At 40.6% G+C, this 17,756-nt stretch overlaps 1 protein-coding gene across 2 annotated transcripts in view; it reads left to right on the top strand.

Annotated features, from left to right (window-relative positions):
- Nucleotides 1-2,957: 2,957 nt before the first annotated feature.
- Nucleotides 2,958-17,756, top strand: part of FNBP4 (formin binding protein 4) — a 30,663-nt gene continuing 15,864 nt past the window's right edge. The window contains exons 1-11 of one of the 2 annotated variants that reach the window (XM_061153662.1): nt 2,958-3,226; nt 4,248-4,346; nt 7,260-7,396; nt 7,873-8,056; nt 8,647-8,794; nt 8,976-9,018; nt 10,007-10,342; nt 10,932-11,142; nt 14,414-14,538; nt 15,533-15,637; nt 16,850-16,983. In XM_061153662.1, the coding sequence (XP_061009645.1) occupies nt 2,998-3,226; nt 4,248-4,346; nt 7,260-7,396; nt 7,873-8,056; nt 8,647-8,794; nt 8,976-9,018; nt 10,007-10,342; nt 10,932-11,142; nt 14,414-14,538; nt 15,533-15,637; nt 16,850-16,983 (1,751 nt within the window). In that variant the 5' untranslated portion in view covers nt 2,958-2,997. Of the gene's footprint in view, nt 3,227-4,247; nt 4,347-7,259; nt 7,397-7,872; nt 8,057-8,646; nt 8,795-8,897; nt 9,019-10,006; nt 10,343-10,931; nt 11,143-14,413; nt 14,539-15,532; nt 15,638-16,849; nt 16,984-17,756 lie in introns of both variants that reach the window. The other variant, XM_061153652.1, reaches the window with a different exon arrangement.

Here is a 17,756-nt window from a genome sequence, read left to right as displayed (position 1 = left end):
CAGCTACCTCCAGAATTGGGAATTTCCCCCAAGGAAAACAGCCTTTCATATTTCTATGCACTGTGGTTTAATTCATAATCTCAACCTGGTTCCAGCTAGTTTTATAATAGGATCTGGACTTTTGTATAAACAAAATTACCTCATTAATGTTAGCAATAGCTACCAAAGGGCCTCCCTGATGGTCCAGTGGTGGGGAGTCTGCCTGCCAACACAGGGGACAAAGATTCAATCCTTGGTCTGGGAGGATCCCATGTGCCAAGAGACAGCCAGGCCTGCCGGTCCACAACTACCGAAGCCCACTTGCCCTAGAGCCTGTACTCCACAAGAAGTCATTGCAATGAGAAGCCCATGCACTGCAACTAGAGAGTAACCCCCCACTTATCACAACTAAAGAAAGCCCGCATGCAGTATGGAAGATCCAGGGCAGCCAAAGATAATTAATTAAAAAATAATGATATTAGCTACTATATAATAATTGCTTATTTTGTTCCTGGCCCAATGCAAAGAGCTTAAAATTATGATTAACAACCTTATGGGTACTAACACATTTTAACAGTTACAAAAGCAAGTTTAGGGATGCTAAGAAAAGTCTAGTAATTATATCTGGAAGGTGCTACATCCAAATGTTTGGCTTCAAAACTCCGATGTACAACTACCACATTTCAGTGTTTCTCTTAAGAAATAAATGAGAAATAAACCAGAAAATTGGTGGCAGGGACTTTCCCGGCAGTCCAGCAGCTAAGGCTCTGCACTCCCAATTCAGGGGGCACAGGTTTGATCCCTGGTCAGGGAACTAAAATTCCACACACCACAACGAAGCCCTCACTCCACAATGAAGAGCCCTGCAGGTGCAATGAAGATCCAGTGCAGCCAAAATAATAATAATCAATAAACTTTGGTGACAGCTTCACAACAGCATATTCCCCTGCTTCTAGCTGTTAATTTTTCAGAAGTTTTGGGAGTCTAACTTCAAGACACTCTAATCCAGTTATTCCTCCCATAGGCAAGGGGGAAAAAAAGTGCTACTTATGTCAAGTTTGCATATATTCATGTGCTATATTCATTCAAAAACTCTGAGCGCTTATGTTCTAGAAAGTACATTTCAACCCAGGGAACAAAACATACGAGTCACTGCTTTCATGGCTTTTGTACTCAACAACCAATCCAAGGGTTCATCTATAAATGAGGAATATGATCTAGAAATTAGAAATAACCATATAGATATCTATCCTATATGGTTATTGTGAAAATCAAATGTTAATTCTACACATAAACTGGTTACATGGTATGTCACACATTAAGTGTTCAATGTTACAAATTATTAGTGTATGCCCCAGCAAGAATTGAGTGGCCCTTGGGCTTCCCTGGTGGCTCAGAGGGTAAAGTGTCTGCTTGCAATGCGGGAGACCCAAGTTTGATCCCTGGGTCAGGAAGATCCCCTGGAGAAGGAAATGGCAACCCACTCCAGTATCCTTGCCTGGAGAATCCCATGGATGGAGGAGGCTGGTAGGCTACAGTCCACGGGGTCGCAGAGTTGGACACGACTGAGTGACTTCACTAGGGATATAAAAACATATACCACTGTAATTCTTCAGTTCTGTTCAGTCGTGTTGGACTCTTTGTGACCCCATGGACTGCAGCACACCAGGCTTCCATGACCAACTCCCAGAGCTTGCTCAAACTCATGTCCATCAAGTCTGTGATGCCATCCAACCATCTCATTCTCTGTCATCCCCTGTCATCCCCTTCTCCTCCTGCCTTCAATCTTGCCCAGCATCAGGGGCTTTTCCAGTGAGTCAGTTCTCCACATCAAGTGACCAAAGTATACCAGCTTCAGCTTCAGCATCAGCCCTTCCAATGACTATTCAGTGTTGATTTCCTTTAAGATTGACAGGTTTGATCTTGCTGTCCAAGGGACTCTCAAGAGTCTCCTTTGATCTCCTTGCTGTCCAAAGGGCTCTCAAGAGTCTTCTCTAATTTGTAACATTGAGGACTTATTATGTGTGAGGTACCATATAAGCAGTTCATATGTAGAACTGCATTTGATTTTCACAACCTTACAGGATAGATATCTATACCATTATTTCTAATTTATAGAACTTATTCCTCTTTTATAGATGAACCCTGGATTTCTTAAACTCAATGGTAGGTTAAGTGCTGGTGAGGAACTCAGCATTGAGATAAAAAGATTCAGAGATGTAACCCCTGCAATGGGTCTTAAGGAAGGAAAACAATTTTGCCTCGTGATGCAGTAGTTATTCCAGCTAGCCCGGGCAGGGCAGAAGAGAGTGCTAAAGAAAGATTAAACCTAATAAAGCGACTAGATTGGGAAAGTTCCTGAAACCCATCGCAAAAATTTAGGCTCTTTCCTCCTATGCAGTACGTCAAGTGATTTTTTTTTCAGCTGATAAGCAACAATATGAGGCATCATCTTTGTGCTCCAAGAAAAATTTTACAAAACCATAAGAGACCCACTATTTTACTTAGTGTTCAATGTTAGACCCAAAGTAAACCCCAATAAACAAGGCGAAACTACGGGAAAGACCAGGAAAGCAGCATAGCATCCTAGATGACAAACGATAAGAAACATAGCCAAGAACGGGCTCAAAATGGAGGACAAGGAAGCAGAGAAAAGACTCCGCAAAAAACGCATGGGTGGAGCATGACGTAATTTGGAAGCGGGTCTAAACTTACACTCTTCCCTACTATTGGCTTGACGCTAACCCTTTTTCCTTTTCCATTGGCTCACGGCTCCGTCAATGTGTCAAAATAACCAATCGCCTAGCCCCATGGGTAAAGTCCGCCCGCCCTTCCTGGGGGCGGGGCCATAAGAGCACACCAGGTCCAGTGCGCTTGCGCGAGGGCGCGCTCCGCCGGTTAAAAGCGGATCCCTGCAGGAGGCGGTGTCGCAGCGTATGAATATTGATTACGCATCGCCGCGCCGAGCGCCCGCCCCTCTCGGCTGTCCGACGCTCGCGGCTCGCGCTCGGGCTCGCGATGGGGAAGAAGTCCCGGGCGGTACCAGGCCGAAGGCCCATCCTGCAGCTCTCTCCGCCAGGTCCCCGGAGCAGCACGCCGAGCAGGGACCCGGAGCCGGAACCCGACGCCGAACCGGACTCGACGGCGGCGGCGGCGGCGCCCAGCCAGCCGGCCCCGGCAGCGGTGTCGACGACGACAACCGCGGTGACTGCCGCCGCGGCGCCCTCGGAGGACTCGCCCTCAGAAGGTAAAGTGTGCGCGAGGGCCCTGGCGCCGAGGTGGGGCCAGTCCGAAACTCGAGCTCGGGGGTTGCGGCCTAGGTCTGTCAGACTGGGCCTGCGAGGAACGAGAAGCACGGGCGGGCGGCGTCCTCCGAGGCCTGCTGCGCGGGGCCTACGGGCAGGAGGACGGCTGTGGGCCCGGAGGGGCGGAAGGGGCCGCGGAGCCGTGTGCGCTCGGCCGGAGTCGACCCAGAGGCGCCATCTCGGGTGCAGGGCTTGGCCCGGGCCGCCCAGTCTCCTTCCTCACCGTCTGCTCTCGGTTTTGAATAACTTCTCGGGGTAAATGGAGACGGTGCGTTTCCGCGTCCTGGCCTCGGTGACCTCGGTGGAACCTGCCGTTTGCTACACGTTGTGTGCTTTTCGTTTCGTTTTTGTTAAAATTGAGAGAGACGCTTTAGAAGTAACTATACTTCTGTTAGGCCCACTCGAGTGTAAGTCCCTCCTAGTTGGCAGGTTTCCGCAACATTCCTGGAGAGGTGGAGCTCGTGGGTTCCCAGTTACTGGTGTTTATCCCCAGAATGGTACTTGGACTAAGATGAACCAGACAGAATTACTTTAGGGGCCAGATGCCGGAAAAGCCCCGACCATTTCAGGTGCTAAAAAAGAATAATAATAATAATAAAGATCACTTTGGAAATGCTCTAGTTATGCTTATAGTAAAAGCCGTATGGTTAACCTGGAGAGAATTTAACGTGTGCGTGTATGTGTTTTAACTTTGGATTATTTCAGATAATTTTTATATATGATGTTCACATTCTTAATGTTAACGCCACTGGGCAAAGTGAAGATTCTAGCTATGTTTCTCGCCTCTCAGTTATTTGGGTCAGTAAGGGGTTAGAGCCACGTTGTTTGAAGTTGGTGAAATCTAGACTAGAGAAGTCAGAGATTGTCACTGACTTCTGTCACTGACTACACAGGTTTGTCACCTGTGTAGTTTTTTCTCTGTTCGGTCATCTGACTGTCGTTTGGTTTTGTTCGCTGTTTTAGATCCAGATGAACAGGAGGTGGTGGTGGAGGTTCCCAGAGTTGTTCAGAATCTTCCCAAACCAGTCATGACCACCAGGCCCACTGCTGTTAAAGCAACAGGTACAGTTGTGTTTGTGGTTTGTTTTTTTTTTTAATTCATTTTCTACAATATCTTTCTTTAGGATCAAATTGTGTTTGTGTATGGTGTTTTGATGAATGTTTCAATGTTGCAAATTTATACTCCCATTAAATGGAAATTTAACATCTTTGTGAGGGCTTGTCATTGTATGTATAAACTTTAACCAGTGTAAAATTTGCTGTTCTTGTCTCTCTCTACCCAAATTAATTTCTACTACTTTTCCCACTAATGCTGTTTTCTTGACTTATTTTTTATTGAAGGATAATTGCTTTACAGAATTTTGCTGTTTTCTGTCAAACCTCAACATGAAACAGCCATAGGTTCATATATATCCCCTCCCTTTTGAACCTCCCTCCCACCTGCCTCCCCATCCCACCCCTGTAGGTTGATACAGAGCCCCTGTTTGAGTTTCCTGAGACACACAGCAAATTCCCGTTGGCTGTCTATTTCACATATGGTGATCTAAGTTTCCATGTTACTCTCTCCATACATCTCACCCTCCCCTCCCCTCCCTCCCCCGTCATGTCCATAAGTCTATTTTGTATGTCTATTTCTCCATTGTTGCCCTGTAAATAAATTCTTCAGTACCATTTTTCTAGATTCCATATATATGTGTTAGAATACTGTATTTATCTTTCTCTTTCTGACTCACTTCAGTCTGTATAATAGGTTCTAGGTTCATCCACCTCATTAGAACTGACTCAAATGTGTTCCTTTTTATAGCTGAGTAACATTCCATTGTGTATATATATATACCACAACTTCTTTATCCTACTAATGCTATTTTATAACTTGTTTTCTGGTTTCCCCAGTATTTTGGCGCTCTTTAGGGAATGCTAACAATGTCTTTTTGTCCTTTTCTTTAACAGACTGCTTTGATTGGTACCTAGCAAATGTTTGCACAGCTGAAAATTGCTCTTACTGAATATTTTTTAAGCATGAAAGAATATTTGCAACAGTGGTTTTTAGACAAACCTGGGTTCAAATCACCACTCTAGCATTCATACTAAGACCTCATGACATCATTCATCTGTAAAACAGATCTTTTAGCCCTAAGTTGTTTTGATGATTAAATTGAATAACATAAATTTCTAACCCACAAGTGCTGAAAATGTTTGTTTTCTCTACTGTTTGTATATCTTGAGAGATTAAAGTGTGTTTTCATACTAAATATTCTATAATTGGTAATAACTTTGGTCTTCTGAATTTGAGGGACTTTTTGTACTATGTACCTGAAGTAATAGATGCTTGTTCCTCCCCATGCCCCATTTACCACTTAAAAAAGAAGTGTGAATTAGAAAAGGTAACCTGGAGAAGGGAATGGCAATCCCCTCCAGTATTCTTGCCTGGAGAATCCTGTGGACCGGGGAGCCTGGTGGGCCACAGTCCATTGGGTCGCAAAGAGTCGGACATGACTGAGTGACTAACACACACACAGGAAAGGTAAAACAGGTTGTGAAAGAAATTTCAGAACTAGGAGATACCATTATGTTTTCAAGAGTTTGGAAGAGATTTTATGTATATAGTATGAAAAACCCTGAATTGAAGAGAAAAAGACTAGATGGAGCCTTGGGTGAACGTATTGCTTACAAGACCCACTTTAAGCCTGGGTAATTACCCTGGCTGAATTTTGTTATCCAAATTCCCCTCAGCTCACCTGGCTGGAACCTTTTACCAAAGTATATAGAATTAAAGCCAATGTTTATTATTGTCTCTAAACTAAGAAGGGTTTCTATGTAAAAATATAAATTTCCTGTCCTCCGCTTTCCCCCAGAAACCCATCAGTGCTGAATTTTAAGGTGCAGATATTTTCTGTACAGAAATGTCTTACGTAGTTTTTGCCCTTACCTGTTGTTCAGGAAGTGTGGAAAATTGACTGGTATCTATGCCGTCCCCCCGCCCCCCCAATCACCAAATAAGATATAACATATTTAGAAACCAGAAAAGGGAGATACTGTCTAATAAATATCCACTTAAAAATCTACCTAATCAGTTTAAATTAATATTTTGGAAATTGGTAGTGTAACAACTTAGCTATATACTGAAAAATAATGAAGGCATGATTTATGTGACTAAAGTATTGAATGTGAACTTTTGTATATAAATGAAGCAATTTTTATTCACACCTAGGTGAATCTATGAATTTGTTTATGGAATTATAACAAAGAAAATTAGATTTTATCTCCTGATAAATCTTTTCAGTTTCCAAAACACTGGAAAATTTAGTCCTGTTATTAACTGAAAAGTCAAGTTAAACTTAGTTCATGTGCCTATTGTGATAAAATATATAAAGAGTATATGTGCTCACTTAATTGTAACATTAGAGCAATAAATATCGATCAACTAATAAAGTTTCAGGTTTGTTTTTTTTTTTTAAGAAGGGAATTGCATTGCCACATTACAGAGGCCATACTTAATATTTTAGCTGTGATTTTTGTTTTCTTTGTTTTGGTTATAGCATATTATGTCATGTTTCAATTCATCACTTGTTTGAAGGGAGAAAATCATTGAAAAGAGCTTTGTTTTCCACTTTGAAAAATCTCCTTGTTTCATTTACTAAACTCTAGTTGATTTACTTGTTTGAGATAGAGACCTAAATCAACAGATTCTAAAATCAGGATATATATTATGTGTTATTTTGACAGAGGGAGTACGTAGTTGAATAATTGAGCACATATTTTGAAAAGGATAAAAAAAAAAAGCAAAGGATGTCAAATTGCTATGCAGGTTGATTTGATTAGTTCTAAGTGCATAATTACTTTGTACCTCTCTTGGTTAGTTGCAGATTTCTTAAGGTTCTATTAAACTAAATAGCTAAAGAATCCTCCTTTCTGTTGGATACCTCCTAGGACTTTGGCATTGTTACAAATGTTGTTTTACCTTTTTGTTCCCAGGAGGTCTGTGCTTGCTTGGTGCATATGCCGACAGTGATGATGAAGAGAATGATATTTCAGAAAAACCAGCACAGTCTAAGGAAGCAAATGGAAACCAGTCAACTGATATTGATAGTACATTGGCCAACTTCCTAGCGGTTAGAAGTGCTTTTTTTTTTTTCCCATTTATTTGTATTAGTTGGAGGCTAATTACTTTACAGTATTGTAGTGGTTTTTGCCATACGTTGACATGAATCAGCCGTGGATTTACATGTGTTCCCCATCCCGATCCCCCCCTCCCACCTCCCTCCCCATCCCATCCCTCTGGGTCTTTTGTGTTTGGATTTTTAGTTATTGAAGCCACTTTAGGATTTGAATTTCAAGCGGCTAGCCCACTTGTCAGTCTGCATCTCCCACTCCACTCTTCTTCCTTAGTTCCTCCCCATCTGTCTCACTTCTCCTTTTGTGCCAGTTGTAAGGAGAAAAATGGAGGAGAGGAGAATTTTGACTTGAGAAGCTGAGACTCAAGCTTCTTGAGTCAAAACCCTGTACGGTGGAGGGTTGGTTTGTTTGTTTTCATTATTGCCGTTTTTTGGGTTTCACATCATTAATGCTTGTTGTTTTCACCCTGAAGGAAATTGATGCAATAACAGCTCCTCAGCCCGCGGCTCCCGGAGCAGCTTCTGCTCCACCCCCAACTCCACCCCGGCCAGAGCCAAAGGAATCGTCACCTGCCCTTTCTTCCACTACGCCTAATGGGACGGACTCAACCCAGACGGCAGGGTGGCAGTATGATACCCAGTGTTCACTGGCAGGAGGTAAGCTTGAGTCTTTGAGTTTTAAAGAAACCTGAAGTGGGGTTCTTAAAGTTGTTCTAGGTATTGAGGCTCCCAAAGGTGAAAACCTATATACCTTAGCCCCAGACTTTAGAATTCTGGCTTTTTAAATACAGTACTTGGAAAATAACTGCTCAGTTATATTTTTATCAGAAGATGATTGTTTGCCTTTTAACCAGTGGCAGATTATACTCCGTAAATAATAAAAGCCATTATTTTTAAAAGTCTTTTGGGGTTTGTGATATATCTTTCAACTATCAAACTGCCTTTTGAAACCATGTTTGCAAAGACAGCTCAGGAGGGAGGAGTCGCCCCCCAGGGGACACTGAACAGTGTCTGGAGAGGGTTTGATTGTCACAGTGGAGGGCGGTGGGAGGGGCATCGCTGCATCCAGCGGGTAGGGGCCAGGATGCTGCTGAATACTGCTCAGGACTGCCCCCACAGCACAGAACTGTCCTGCCCAGTAACAGGGCTAAGGCTGAGAAACCCTGTTAGATGGTTATGACTTGAGATACAAGGTCAGAATTGTGCAGAAGTACCTACTGCTTAACATTTGTTTTATTTTCTTCCAGTTGGAATTGAGATGGGAGATTGGCAGGAGGTCTGGGATGAGAACACAGGATGCTATTATTATTGGAACACACAAACAAATGAAGTGACTTGGGAATTACCCCAGTATCTTGCCACTCAGGTACAAGGATTACAACATTACCAGCCCAGGTAAGAACAGATTTGAAAAAGAAGTTAACCTAGAAGGAAATCAGAGCCTTATCTTTTGCTGATATTTGCCTTCTGTTGTGTTTGCTAAGTATGTTTCTTTTAGTTGTGTAACAGGTGCTGAAGCTAGTTTTGTGGTAAATACTGACATGTATGCTAAGGAGAAAAATACTTCTGTTTCCAGCAGTAAAAGTGGACCAGTCATAGCCAAGCGAGAAGTGAAGAAGGTCAGTGTTACAGCTCACCTCTGATGCTTATTTTCAAATCTGAAGAGCTTGAATGCTACTTTGTCACAGGTGTATTACCCTTCTGTTAATGTTTTGCAACATAGATGCCAAACAGGATACATTTTGTTTCTTGATGCTTCACTTAATCTTTTTCTGTTATTGTGTGGTATCTGTAGCAGTTCCCCAGTTCAGCGGTTCTCCTGGAGCCTTAGGGCGCGTAGAGGCCCCGTGGGTCACCGTGAAGGAAACGCGAGCCGCTGCAGGCAGGGAGGGCGTCAGGGGTTTGGGGAGTCCACCGTTTTTAACTTTAATACAAAGATTGGCTACCTTAAAAATGGCTGATAGTGAAACGAGCATTTTTATAGCCTCATCAATAAGAAAAGTAAGTTGTATTATGCTGAGAGAGAGAGAGAAAGTGTGTGTGTGTGTGTGTTGAATTTTAATTTATCTTGAATTTTTAAATGATGGGAGGTGTATCCAAAAAAAAAGCTTTTATAAAATAATCTGTACAACTCTAGGGGGAGGTAGAGTAAATATCCCAGTGGAGGAAGTAAACACTTGAAATATAATCACACATTTCATTTTCGAAATAATTTCACTTACCTCTCAATCACCTTCACAGCATATTTGTGAAGTTATCTCATCATACAGAAGAGGAAGATGAAGATATATCCACTTACGTGTTGAACTGACAAAGTTAGGATTTTATTTTAATCTGCTTCTGTTTTTTAGTAGTCCTTTGACATACAGAGGAGAAAAGATATGTTTGAGTTCCACCCAGAACGATAATACTGCCTTCCTAAAGTAACATTATTTCCATTACACACATGTAAGGAAAATGGTACAAACATGTACTAATCTGAGGGGAGTCAGTGGTTTTGAAGAATATCCAGTGACTGAGAATTATGGTCATTTTTAACGTTAAGAGTTAAACCGTATATTCAGGTGAAATTTCTTTGAAAGTTAAGCGAGATTTTATTCTTTATAGGAAGTAAATGAAGGAATTCAGGCTCTCTCAAATAATGAGGAGGAGAAGAAAGGGGTGGCAGCATCACTGCTTGCTCCTCTACTGCCTGAGGGAATAAAAGAGGAAGAAGAGAGATGGAGAAGAAAAGTAATTTGTAAAGAAGTAGAGCCAGTTTCAGAAGAGAAAGAAACAAGTACAGCAGAAGAAGCAGCAGTAGTAAAGCCACAGGAAATTCTGTTGGACAGTGTGGAAGACCCTACTCAGGAGGATCTTTGCAGTGTTGTTCAGTCGGGAGAAAGTGAAGAGGAAGAAGAACAAGATACCCTTGAGCTGGAACTGGTTTTGGAAAGGAAAAAAGTAAGTCTTTGGTGTTTTTATTAAATATATTTTCTTCCTTGAGAACTGTCGTACTCTGGGATCATTGTGCTCCATTTATGCCATTGGTGGGGGAGGGGGGCTCTTTTTCTTGTACTTTCATGTAGAGATGTTTAAGCCTATGAAATAGAAACCTGAACTCTGGAGTTGATCTACTGATGCCCTGAGTGTGAAGCAGAGTCTCAACAGGTGGTGTAACAGTAATACAACTTTGAAGCGTCCCCCTTTTGAAAAATTTGAAGCTGTGGCGAGCGGCTGGGCTTCCCAGGTGGCCCAGTGGTAAAGAGTCTGCCTGCCAGTGCAGGAGACTCAGGTTTGATCCCTGGGTTGGGAGAATCGCCTGAAGTAGGACATGGCAACCCACTCCAATATTCTTCCCTGGAAAATGCCATGGGCAAGAGGAGCGAAAGAATGTGGAGCTTAATGCTCAGTCCTGATGGAGAGATGTATTAAGAGATACTTCTTGTCCACAAAGTACTTCAATTCCAAAAACGCACGGCTGTCATTCTTGCTACTCACAAGTAAATGTTGGTAAACAGTTAATGACACTCTGTTTTCCTGTTCGTTGTAGGCAGAATTGCGAGCCTTGGAGGAAGGAGATGGTAGTGTGTCAGGGTCTAGTCCATGTTCTGATATAAGCCAGCCAGCATCTCAAGATGGAATGCGTAGACTTATGTCTAAAAGAGGAAAATGGAAGATGTTTGTTCGTGCAGCCAGTCCAGAGTCTACCAGCCGGAGTTCTAGCAAAACTGGACGAGAGACTCCAGAAAATGGAGAAACTGGTAATTGGTGCTTTAATTAAACTTGAGGGTTGAAAGATTTAGAGGAGCAATCCTTCTTACCTTTTTTTGTTCCCTCTGGAGCAAATAGAAGGGTATAGCACTTCTACCCTTTTAGGGAAATATGGGGAAGGAAACTTCTGCCTTTTCCTGCTCCACCTCTAATGGAGCAGTAGGAATTCAAGAGGCTGGAATCCATTGGGTTGTGCAGTCGCCGTTGACTGGAGATAACTTCTCCCTCAAAAACAAAAAAAATAAGATTGGGTCCCTCCTTCCCTTTTGTTTTAATCACTTGATACAGTTATCTTTCTTTTAATTTTGTTTTTTGACTGCTTCCGGTCTCTGTCACATCATGAGGGATCTTTCATTGTGGCGCCTGGGCTGTCTAGTTGCAGCCTGAGGGCTTGGTCGCCCCTGGTGCATGTGAGATCCCAGTTCCCTGACCAGGGATGGAACCTGCCCCCGAACCACTGGGGGTGTCCCCAGGCTGGCCAGTCTTTGGTTGGATGTGTAGGTAGTTTGGTACTATCCTGAGGACCCAAGTTATCTTCAGGGAAAGAGAGAAGAGAACCTGCTGCATTCTTCCAATCTGTTACCAGACTGACTAGTTTTAATCACCAAAATCCTAGTTGAGCGTACCAAGCAGAAGATACCTTATAGGATATGATTTTAAAATAATAAGAAACAAAAATATAGGTAATAAATAAATGCAAACATCCTTGTTTGAATTTTTCTTTCCAGTGAACCATACAGAAGAATATAAAGTAGAATTCTAAAGGCCCCGTCTCCCTCCTTCGTCTTCTCACTATTCTCATTCCCTACTCTGAGGTCCATTTTCTGTATTTTTTGTCTCCATATATTCTAGACTTTCTCTTTTATTTTTTATGTGCGTTTGTGATTGTGTGTGTACAGTGGGCATATGTAAATTTTAACATAGGTGAGATTAACTATATTGTTAAACAACATGAAAATTGTTTTTCACTACTGAGTGTTATAGATGTGTTCATTTAACTCTTCCCGCATTGATGGCCATTTGTATCCTCGTTTCACTGTTAAAAGTAATACTGCATTTATATTATCCCTAAAAAGTATAAGCCATTCAAATGTCCATCTAAAGTATAGTGGATAAATTGTGATGTATTTTTGAAATTGAATACAGAATAGCAGTCAAAAGTGAATGGTCCATTGTTACATGCATCAACATGAATTATCATCAGAAACAATAATGTTGGATTTAAAAAGCTACAGAAAAATACATATGTTAGAATTTCCATGTGTGTAAATTGGAAAAGAAGCAAAACTATTGTGCTTCAGGATCTATCCATGATGAAGGTACAGGCGCTTATTAACATCATCAGGGTGTGTCTGGTGTGAGCATGATGGGCGAGGGGCACAGGGAGCTTCAAGGTGTTCCTAATGGTCTTCTATTAAGCTGGGTTGTGGTTACTGGAGTGCTCATGTTCTTTATATTATACTCGTTAGTGACGATACTTCACAATTAAAATCAAGCTTAGCAGACATCTTAGGACATATGTCTTTATGCAGTGCTAGGTTAAGGGGTATGTGCATTTTAATTTGATAAAATCCTGCCTAATTGCCCTCCAAAATAATCATATCTTAGAGCTCTAGCAATTCTTTGAAATTGTTAAATTCTTAAACCTGTCATCAAATGTAAGATATCTGATATATAAATAAATTAGAAACTAGTCAATGGGAGAGTAGAAAGATTTAGTTTTAGACAATTTGAAAATGCAGAAGGAATGTTAATGATCAAATAAAAAGAACAAGGCCATTGTATGATAAGGTTTAGTACTTAATACAGAATTTCAGACTTTTTATGAAAGTTGTTGAGAGTGGTGTTAAAGTCACATTTCTTTAGATCAAAGACTAACCGAAGTTAAAGGGTACTCAGATTTGTTCTTTCTTTTTCTTTTTATCTGTGATCCTCATGAGAGATTGATTTATACTGAGTATATGGATTAGTTTGATAAGCAGGTGTTAAGCAAACATAACAAAGAGTTCATATCTTTTATGAACTTTTAGTCAATTTAAATATGTGGTAAACCTGTTCTCTTTTGGAGATTCCCAGTGCCAACAGACTGCGCCAACCAAAGGAATGAGTAGGTCCAATAAAGGTTGTCTACAGGTGTTAACCAAGAAGGGAGTTATTTGGTAGCTTAATATGCTGCTCTGATTTTGAAACCCTATTTATCAAAACCCCCTTGATAAAGTATCCTCACATATTCCAGGTTTGATATTTAGCTTTCATAAGTAATTGAAGCCATGAGTTTCTGAAAGAGATTAGAAAAGGAGTTTCCCTGGTGATGCAGTGGTTAGGACTCTGCACTTGCGCTGCAGGGGACCACAGGTTTGATCCTTGGTCAGGAAATTAACATCCCACAAGCCACTCGGTGTGACCAAAAAAATAAAAAGTTCAGAAAAGATTAATAAACTTCTGGGTAATGTGATAAAACACATAAATCCTATATGTAGATATATTTTAAGAAATGTGATTATAAAGCAGTGGTCCCCAACTTTTTTGGCACCAGGGACTGTTTTGTGGAAGACAATTTTTTCTTGTACCCAGCTGGGGGCGGGGAGGATGAGGACTGGTTTCGGGATGATTCAAGCAAGTTATATTTATCGTGTACTTTATTACTATTAGCATCAGCTCCACCTCAGATCATCAGGCATTAGACCCTCAAGATAGGGAATATAAAGGAATAATTTTTTTTTGGCTTTATAAAGACAGTAGGTTGGTAAGTCATTAGGGCTTCCTTAACATGTGAGGAAAACATAGTCAAAGGAGATCACTAATAACCTTCAGATATCTCTGTTTTAGGGGTAACAAAGTATATTTGGGACTCTTAGTACTGGTCTGGTGGGTTTTTTTTTTTTTTTACATTTTTTTGAAATATAGTTGATGTACAGGTTTGTGTCAGCCTCTCCTATTCAGGAAAGTGACTCAGTTATATACATGTAGACATTCTTTTTTTTTTTTTCCTTAATATTTTCCATTATGGTTTATCACAGGATATGGAATATAATCCTCTGCACTGTAGAGTAAGACCTTTTTGTTTATGGTCCTTTTGATTTATTTTTTCATTTTATTTTTTTCCCATTTATTTTTACTAGTTGCAGGCTAATTACTTTACAATATTGTAGTGGTTTTTGTCATACATTGACATGAATCAGCCATGGATGTACATGTATTCCCCATCCTGATCCCCCCTCCCGGTCATTTTTATATAACTTCACATATTTTCTCTTGCAGCAGTTGGTGCTGAAAATTCAGAAAAAATAGATGAAAACTCAGACAAAGAGATGGAAGCAGAAGAATCTCCAGAAAAATTAAAAGTACAGACAGTACCTAAAGTAGAAGAAGAACAGGACTTGAAAGTATGTACATTACTTAATGCAACTTGACAAATATTTTTAATTGGCCAACCATTTTAAATAGGCTGACTACTCTTTTTTCTAGAAAGCAGTAAACTTTTCTTCTGGGAAGTAGTAAAAAAGTAATCTTTGCTGTCTTTAAATAGAAATCATGTATTTGGTTGAGTGAAAAGGTTATATTTAAGGCTGAAATAAGGAGACTGACGATGTAGGGAAATCTAAAAATAAATTCTAAATGCTTAACTGCTTATAAGTAAGTCTCCATTGGAAAGCAGTAGCTTATCAAATATAGGCCTGTATAGTTTGAAAGCATTAAAAGAAACTAAAGTCACAAATTTAAATAAAAATTTAACCTGCGTGAACTATTGGGTTGGCCAAAAAGTTCATTCAGATTTTTCTATAATAGCTTACAGAAAAACCAGAACGAACTTTGTGACCAACCCAATACTTGCCCTTACACGAAAGGCATGTTTGGTTCCATTTTCATTTCTGTTCCTAATGTCATGAGAAGAATTGGACCAAGTGAGTATGTGGCTCTTTAAGTGTCGTCTTTTGGAAAAACCATTTTGCCTATTGTTTTAACTTTAAAAAGTTTATCTAGTCACCAGCTAGTGTACAACTGTGCAGGTAGACTTGGGAGAATTCGTTTTGTTCAGTGTGTGGCTAGTATAAGCAGTAATGGATGAGTGATGGTTTGGACGATATGGGGGAGTTATGTCATTTAGGATCTCTTTTCAAATTCCATATTGTTTCAGAGTAGATAGTTCATCCAGCTTCTCTAGACCTTGCATCATTATTTATTCTTTCTTTCTTCACATAATTTTTATGTGAATTATTTTACTATAAGTTAGGATTTTATCTTCTACATAACTAGTTGCAGTATGTGAGAAAGGCCTAATAGGCAGATCCATTTTTCTAGTATCTGTAATGAACAATGAAAGACTTTACTTAAAATATTCTGACTTAATTTTTACTTTCTTTCTTTCCTGCATTACAGTTTCAGATTGGAGAACTGGCAAATACCCTGACAAGTAAATTTGAGTTTTTAGGCATTAATAGACAGTCCATCTCCAACTTTCATGTGCTGCTTTTACAAACTGAGGTAATTAAGCCATTCTTTATATAATATAAACAGTCAGAAAAAAAAAAAATATATATATATATATATATATATAAACAGCCAGTGTTTGAATGAAATGCTTTTTGTGTGAGGAATCTGTCTTATTTATGTTTCAATCCTAAATTTAAGTTATTAATCTTGATAAATATTTGAACAGCCAATGCAGGAAGAAAAACTGTCTTAGCCAAAGCAAAACATAATCATGGAAATAAATAACTGAGAGTTTGTGTGTAAGGATGATACGTAACTCCCTTCAGTAGGCGTATATTCTAATTTTTTTTTTTTGTAAGAAACTAAAATTCTATTCATAATAATGAGACCCCCATAATATTGAGTGTACTTTTTAAGTATTAAAGCATTATAGACTTTTTTTTTATTTGGCCTCTCCCTGAGGCCTGTGGGATCTTAGTTCCCCGTCCAGGGGTCAAACCCAGGGGCTCGGCAGTGAAGAGGAGGAGTCATAACTGCTGAATTGCCAGGGAATTCCCGTAGACTTACTTAAAAAGAAGTTCCGAATCCTGTGTGTAACCTGTGTACTTTACAGTAAGTAGCAGGTTAGGATTAGGTAAGGAATTCCTATAGGAAGTTGGCTGATTTCCCTAAGAACTAAACCTTTAATTCTGATTAATCACACGTGTGTGCTCGGTTGTGTCTGACTCTCTGTGGCCCCATGGACTGTAGCCCGCCACCAGTCTCCTTTGTCCATGGACTTTTCCAGACAAGAATACTGCAGTGGGTTGCCATTTCCCTCTCCAGGGGAGCTTCCTGACCCAGGGATCAAACCCACGTTTTTTATCTCCTGCATTCCCCTGCAGAACTTTTTTTTTCTTTTAACCACCAGCACCACCTGGGAAGCCCAATTTATTTATTTATTACATTACTTAATTGAATCAAGTATCTACCCAAAACATACAGTTACTGGGGAACCATTTTAATATAGTTCACAGGGAAAAACAAAACTACTGCTACTCATTTTCACAGACGTTGGAGCTTTGGCTGTATTGGGTTCCAGTCTCATTTTTCAGAACTCTACAGAGCAAACGAGACTTTTTATGAAATTAGGATGGGATTTCTCCTCCTCCTTGGTCTGTTCTCCTGCCAGAGTATGTAGTCATGAACCAGAAGACTTAAGTCCCTTTTCCTCTTCCTTTCGACGTAAGAATGTCTCTAACCTACGCTGCTCTTTGATTTTAGACTCGGATTGCGGACTGGCGGGAAGGGGCTCTTAATGGAAACTACCTTAAACGAAAACTTCAGGATGCCGCAGAACAGCTAAAACAATATGAAATAAACGCCACTCCTAAAGGCTGGTCCTGCCACTGGGACAGGTACGCACTCTTCTCCCCTTTTCACCTTTCACCTTTGACATCTCAGACTTGATTTGTGATCACCACCACCTGACGACCTGACAGCCTGTCTGGAGACTTTCGAGCAGCGGCCTTAGCGGTGCTGGGCAGGCAGAGCCCCGCGAGCACGCCCAGAGCGTGGGCCGGCCACACGGCGGAGAGACAAAGGCAGTGTTCACAGTGTGCCGTGTAACGGATTTTTTCCCAAGATGGACCACGCTGGTTTTTACTCCAGAGCGTTGTTGCACGGAGTAGGGCGGGCTTGGGGGTTAAGCGCATGCGAGAGCTCTGTGCGCTTTACAGGACCTCTGGAAGCAACTACTCCTGATTAACCTCGGTGAAGTTAAGGAAAGCTTCGTGGCTGAAGATGTGAATGAAGAACAAGATTACTATCTTCTGCCAGCAGGTCAGATGAAAACATTTCTTTTTATATTTGGCTTTTCTTGATTTTTTTTTTTTCGTTATTTGAAATCTTTGCTCTTTTATTTTTCAGCTCCCAGATCCTCTCCCTCTCTTTAGCTTTCACTGTGTTTGATATCAAGAGTATGAAATGTGAATTCCACGGTTCAAGAGGGGAAGAGTCACCTTTCGCAAACTTCGTTGTTCTCTTCTTTGGAAGGGAACTTAGTGTTCTAGGAGATTGAATCCCTTCACTAATGAAACTTGAAAACCCTGTTAAGCATTGGCAAAAAAAAAAAAAAAAAAAAAAAACCAACATGTGAGAGGTGTTTTTCTCAGTCATCTGTTGGAGTAAG

Source organism: Dama dama, chromosome 1 (assembly GCF_033118175.1).
Source record: "Dama dama isolate Ldn47 chromosome 1, ASM3311817v1, whole genome shotgun sequence".
NCBI classification, from domain to species: Eukaryota; Metazoa; Chordata; class Mammalia; order Artiodactyla; family Cervidae; genus Dama; species Dama dama.
The sequence above is the reverse complement of the archived record's forward strand: the minus strand, read 5'-3'. Positions and strand labels throughout refer to the sequence as shown.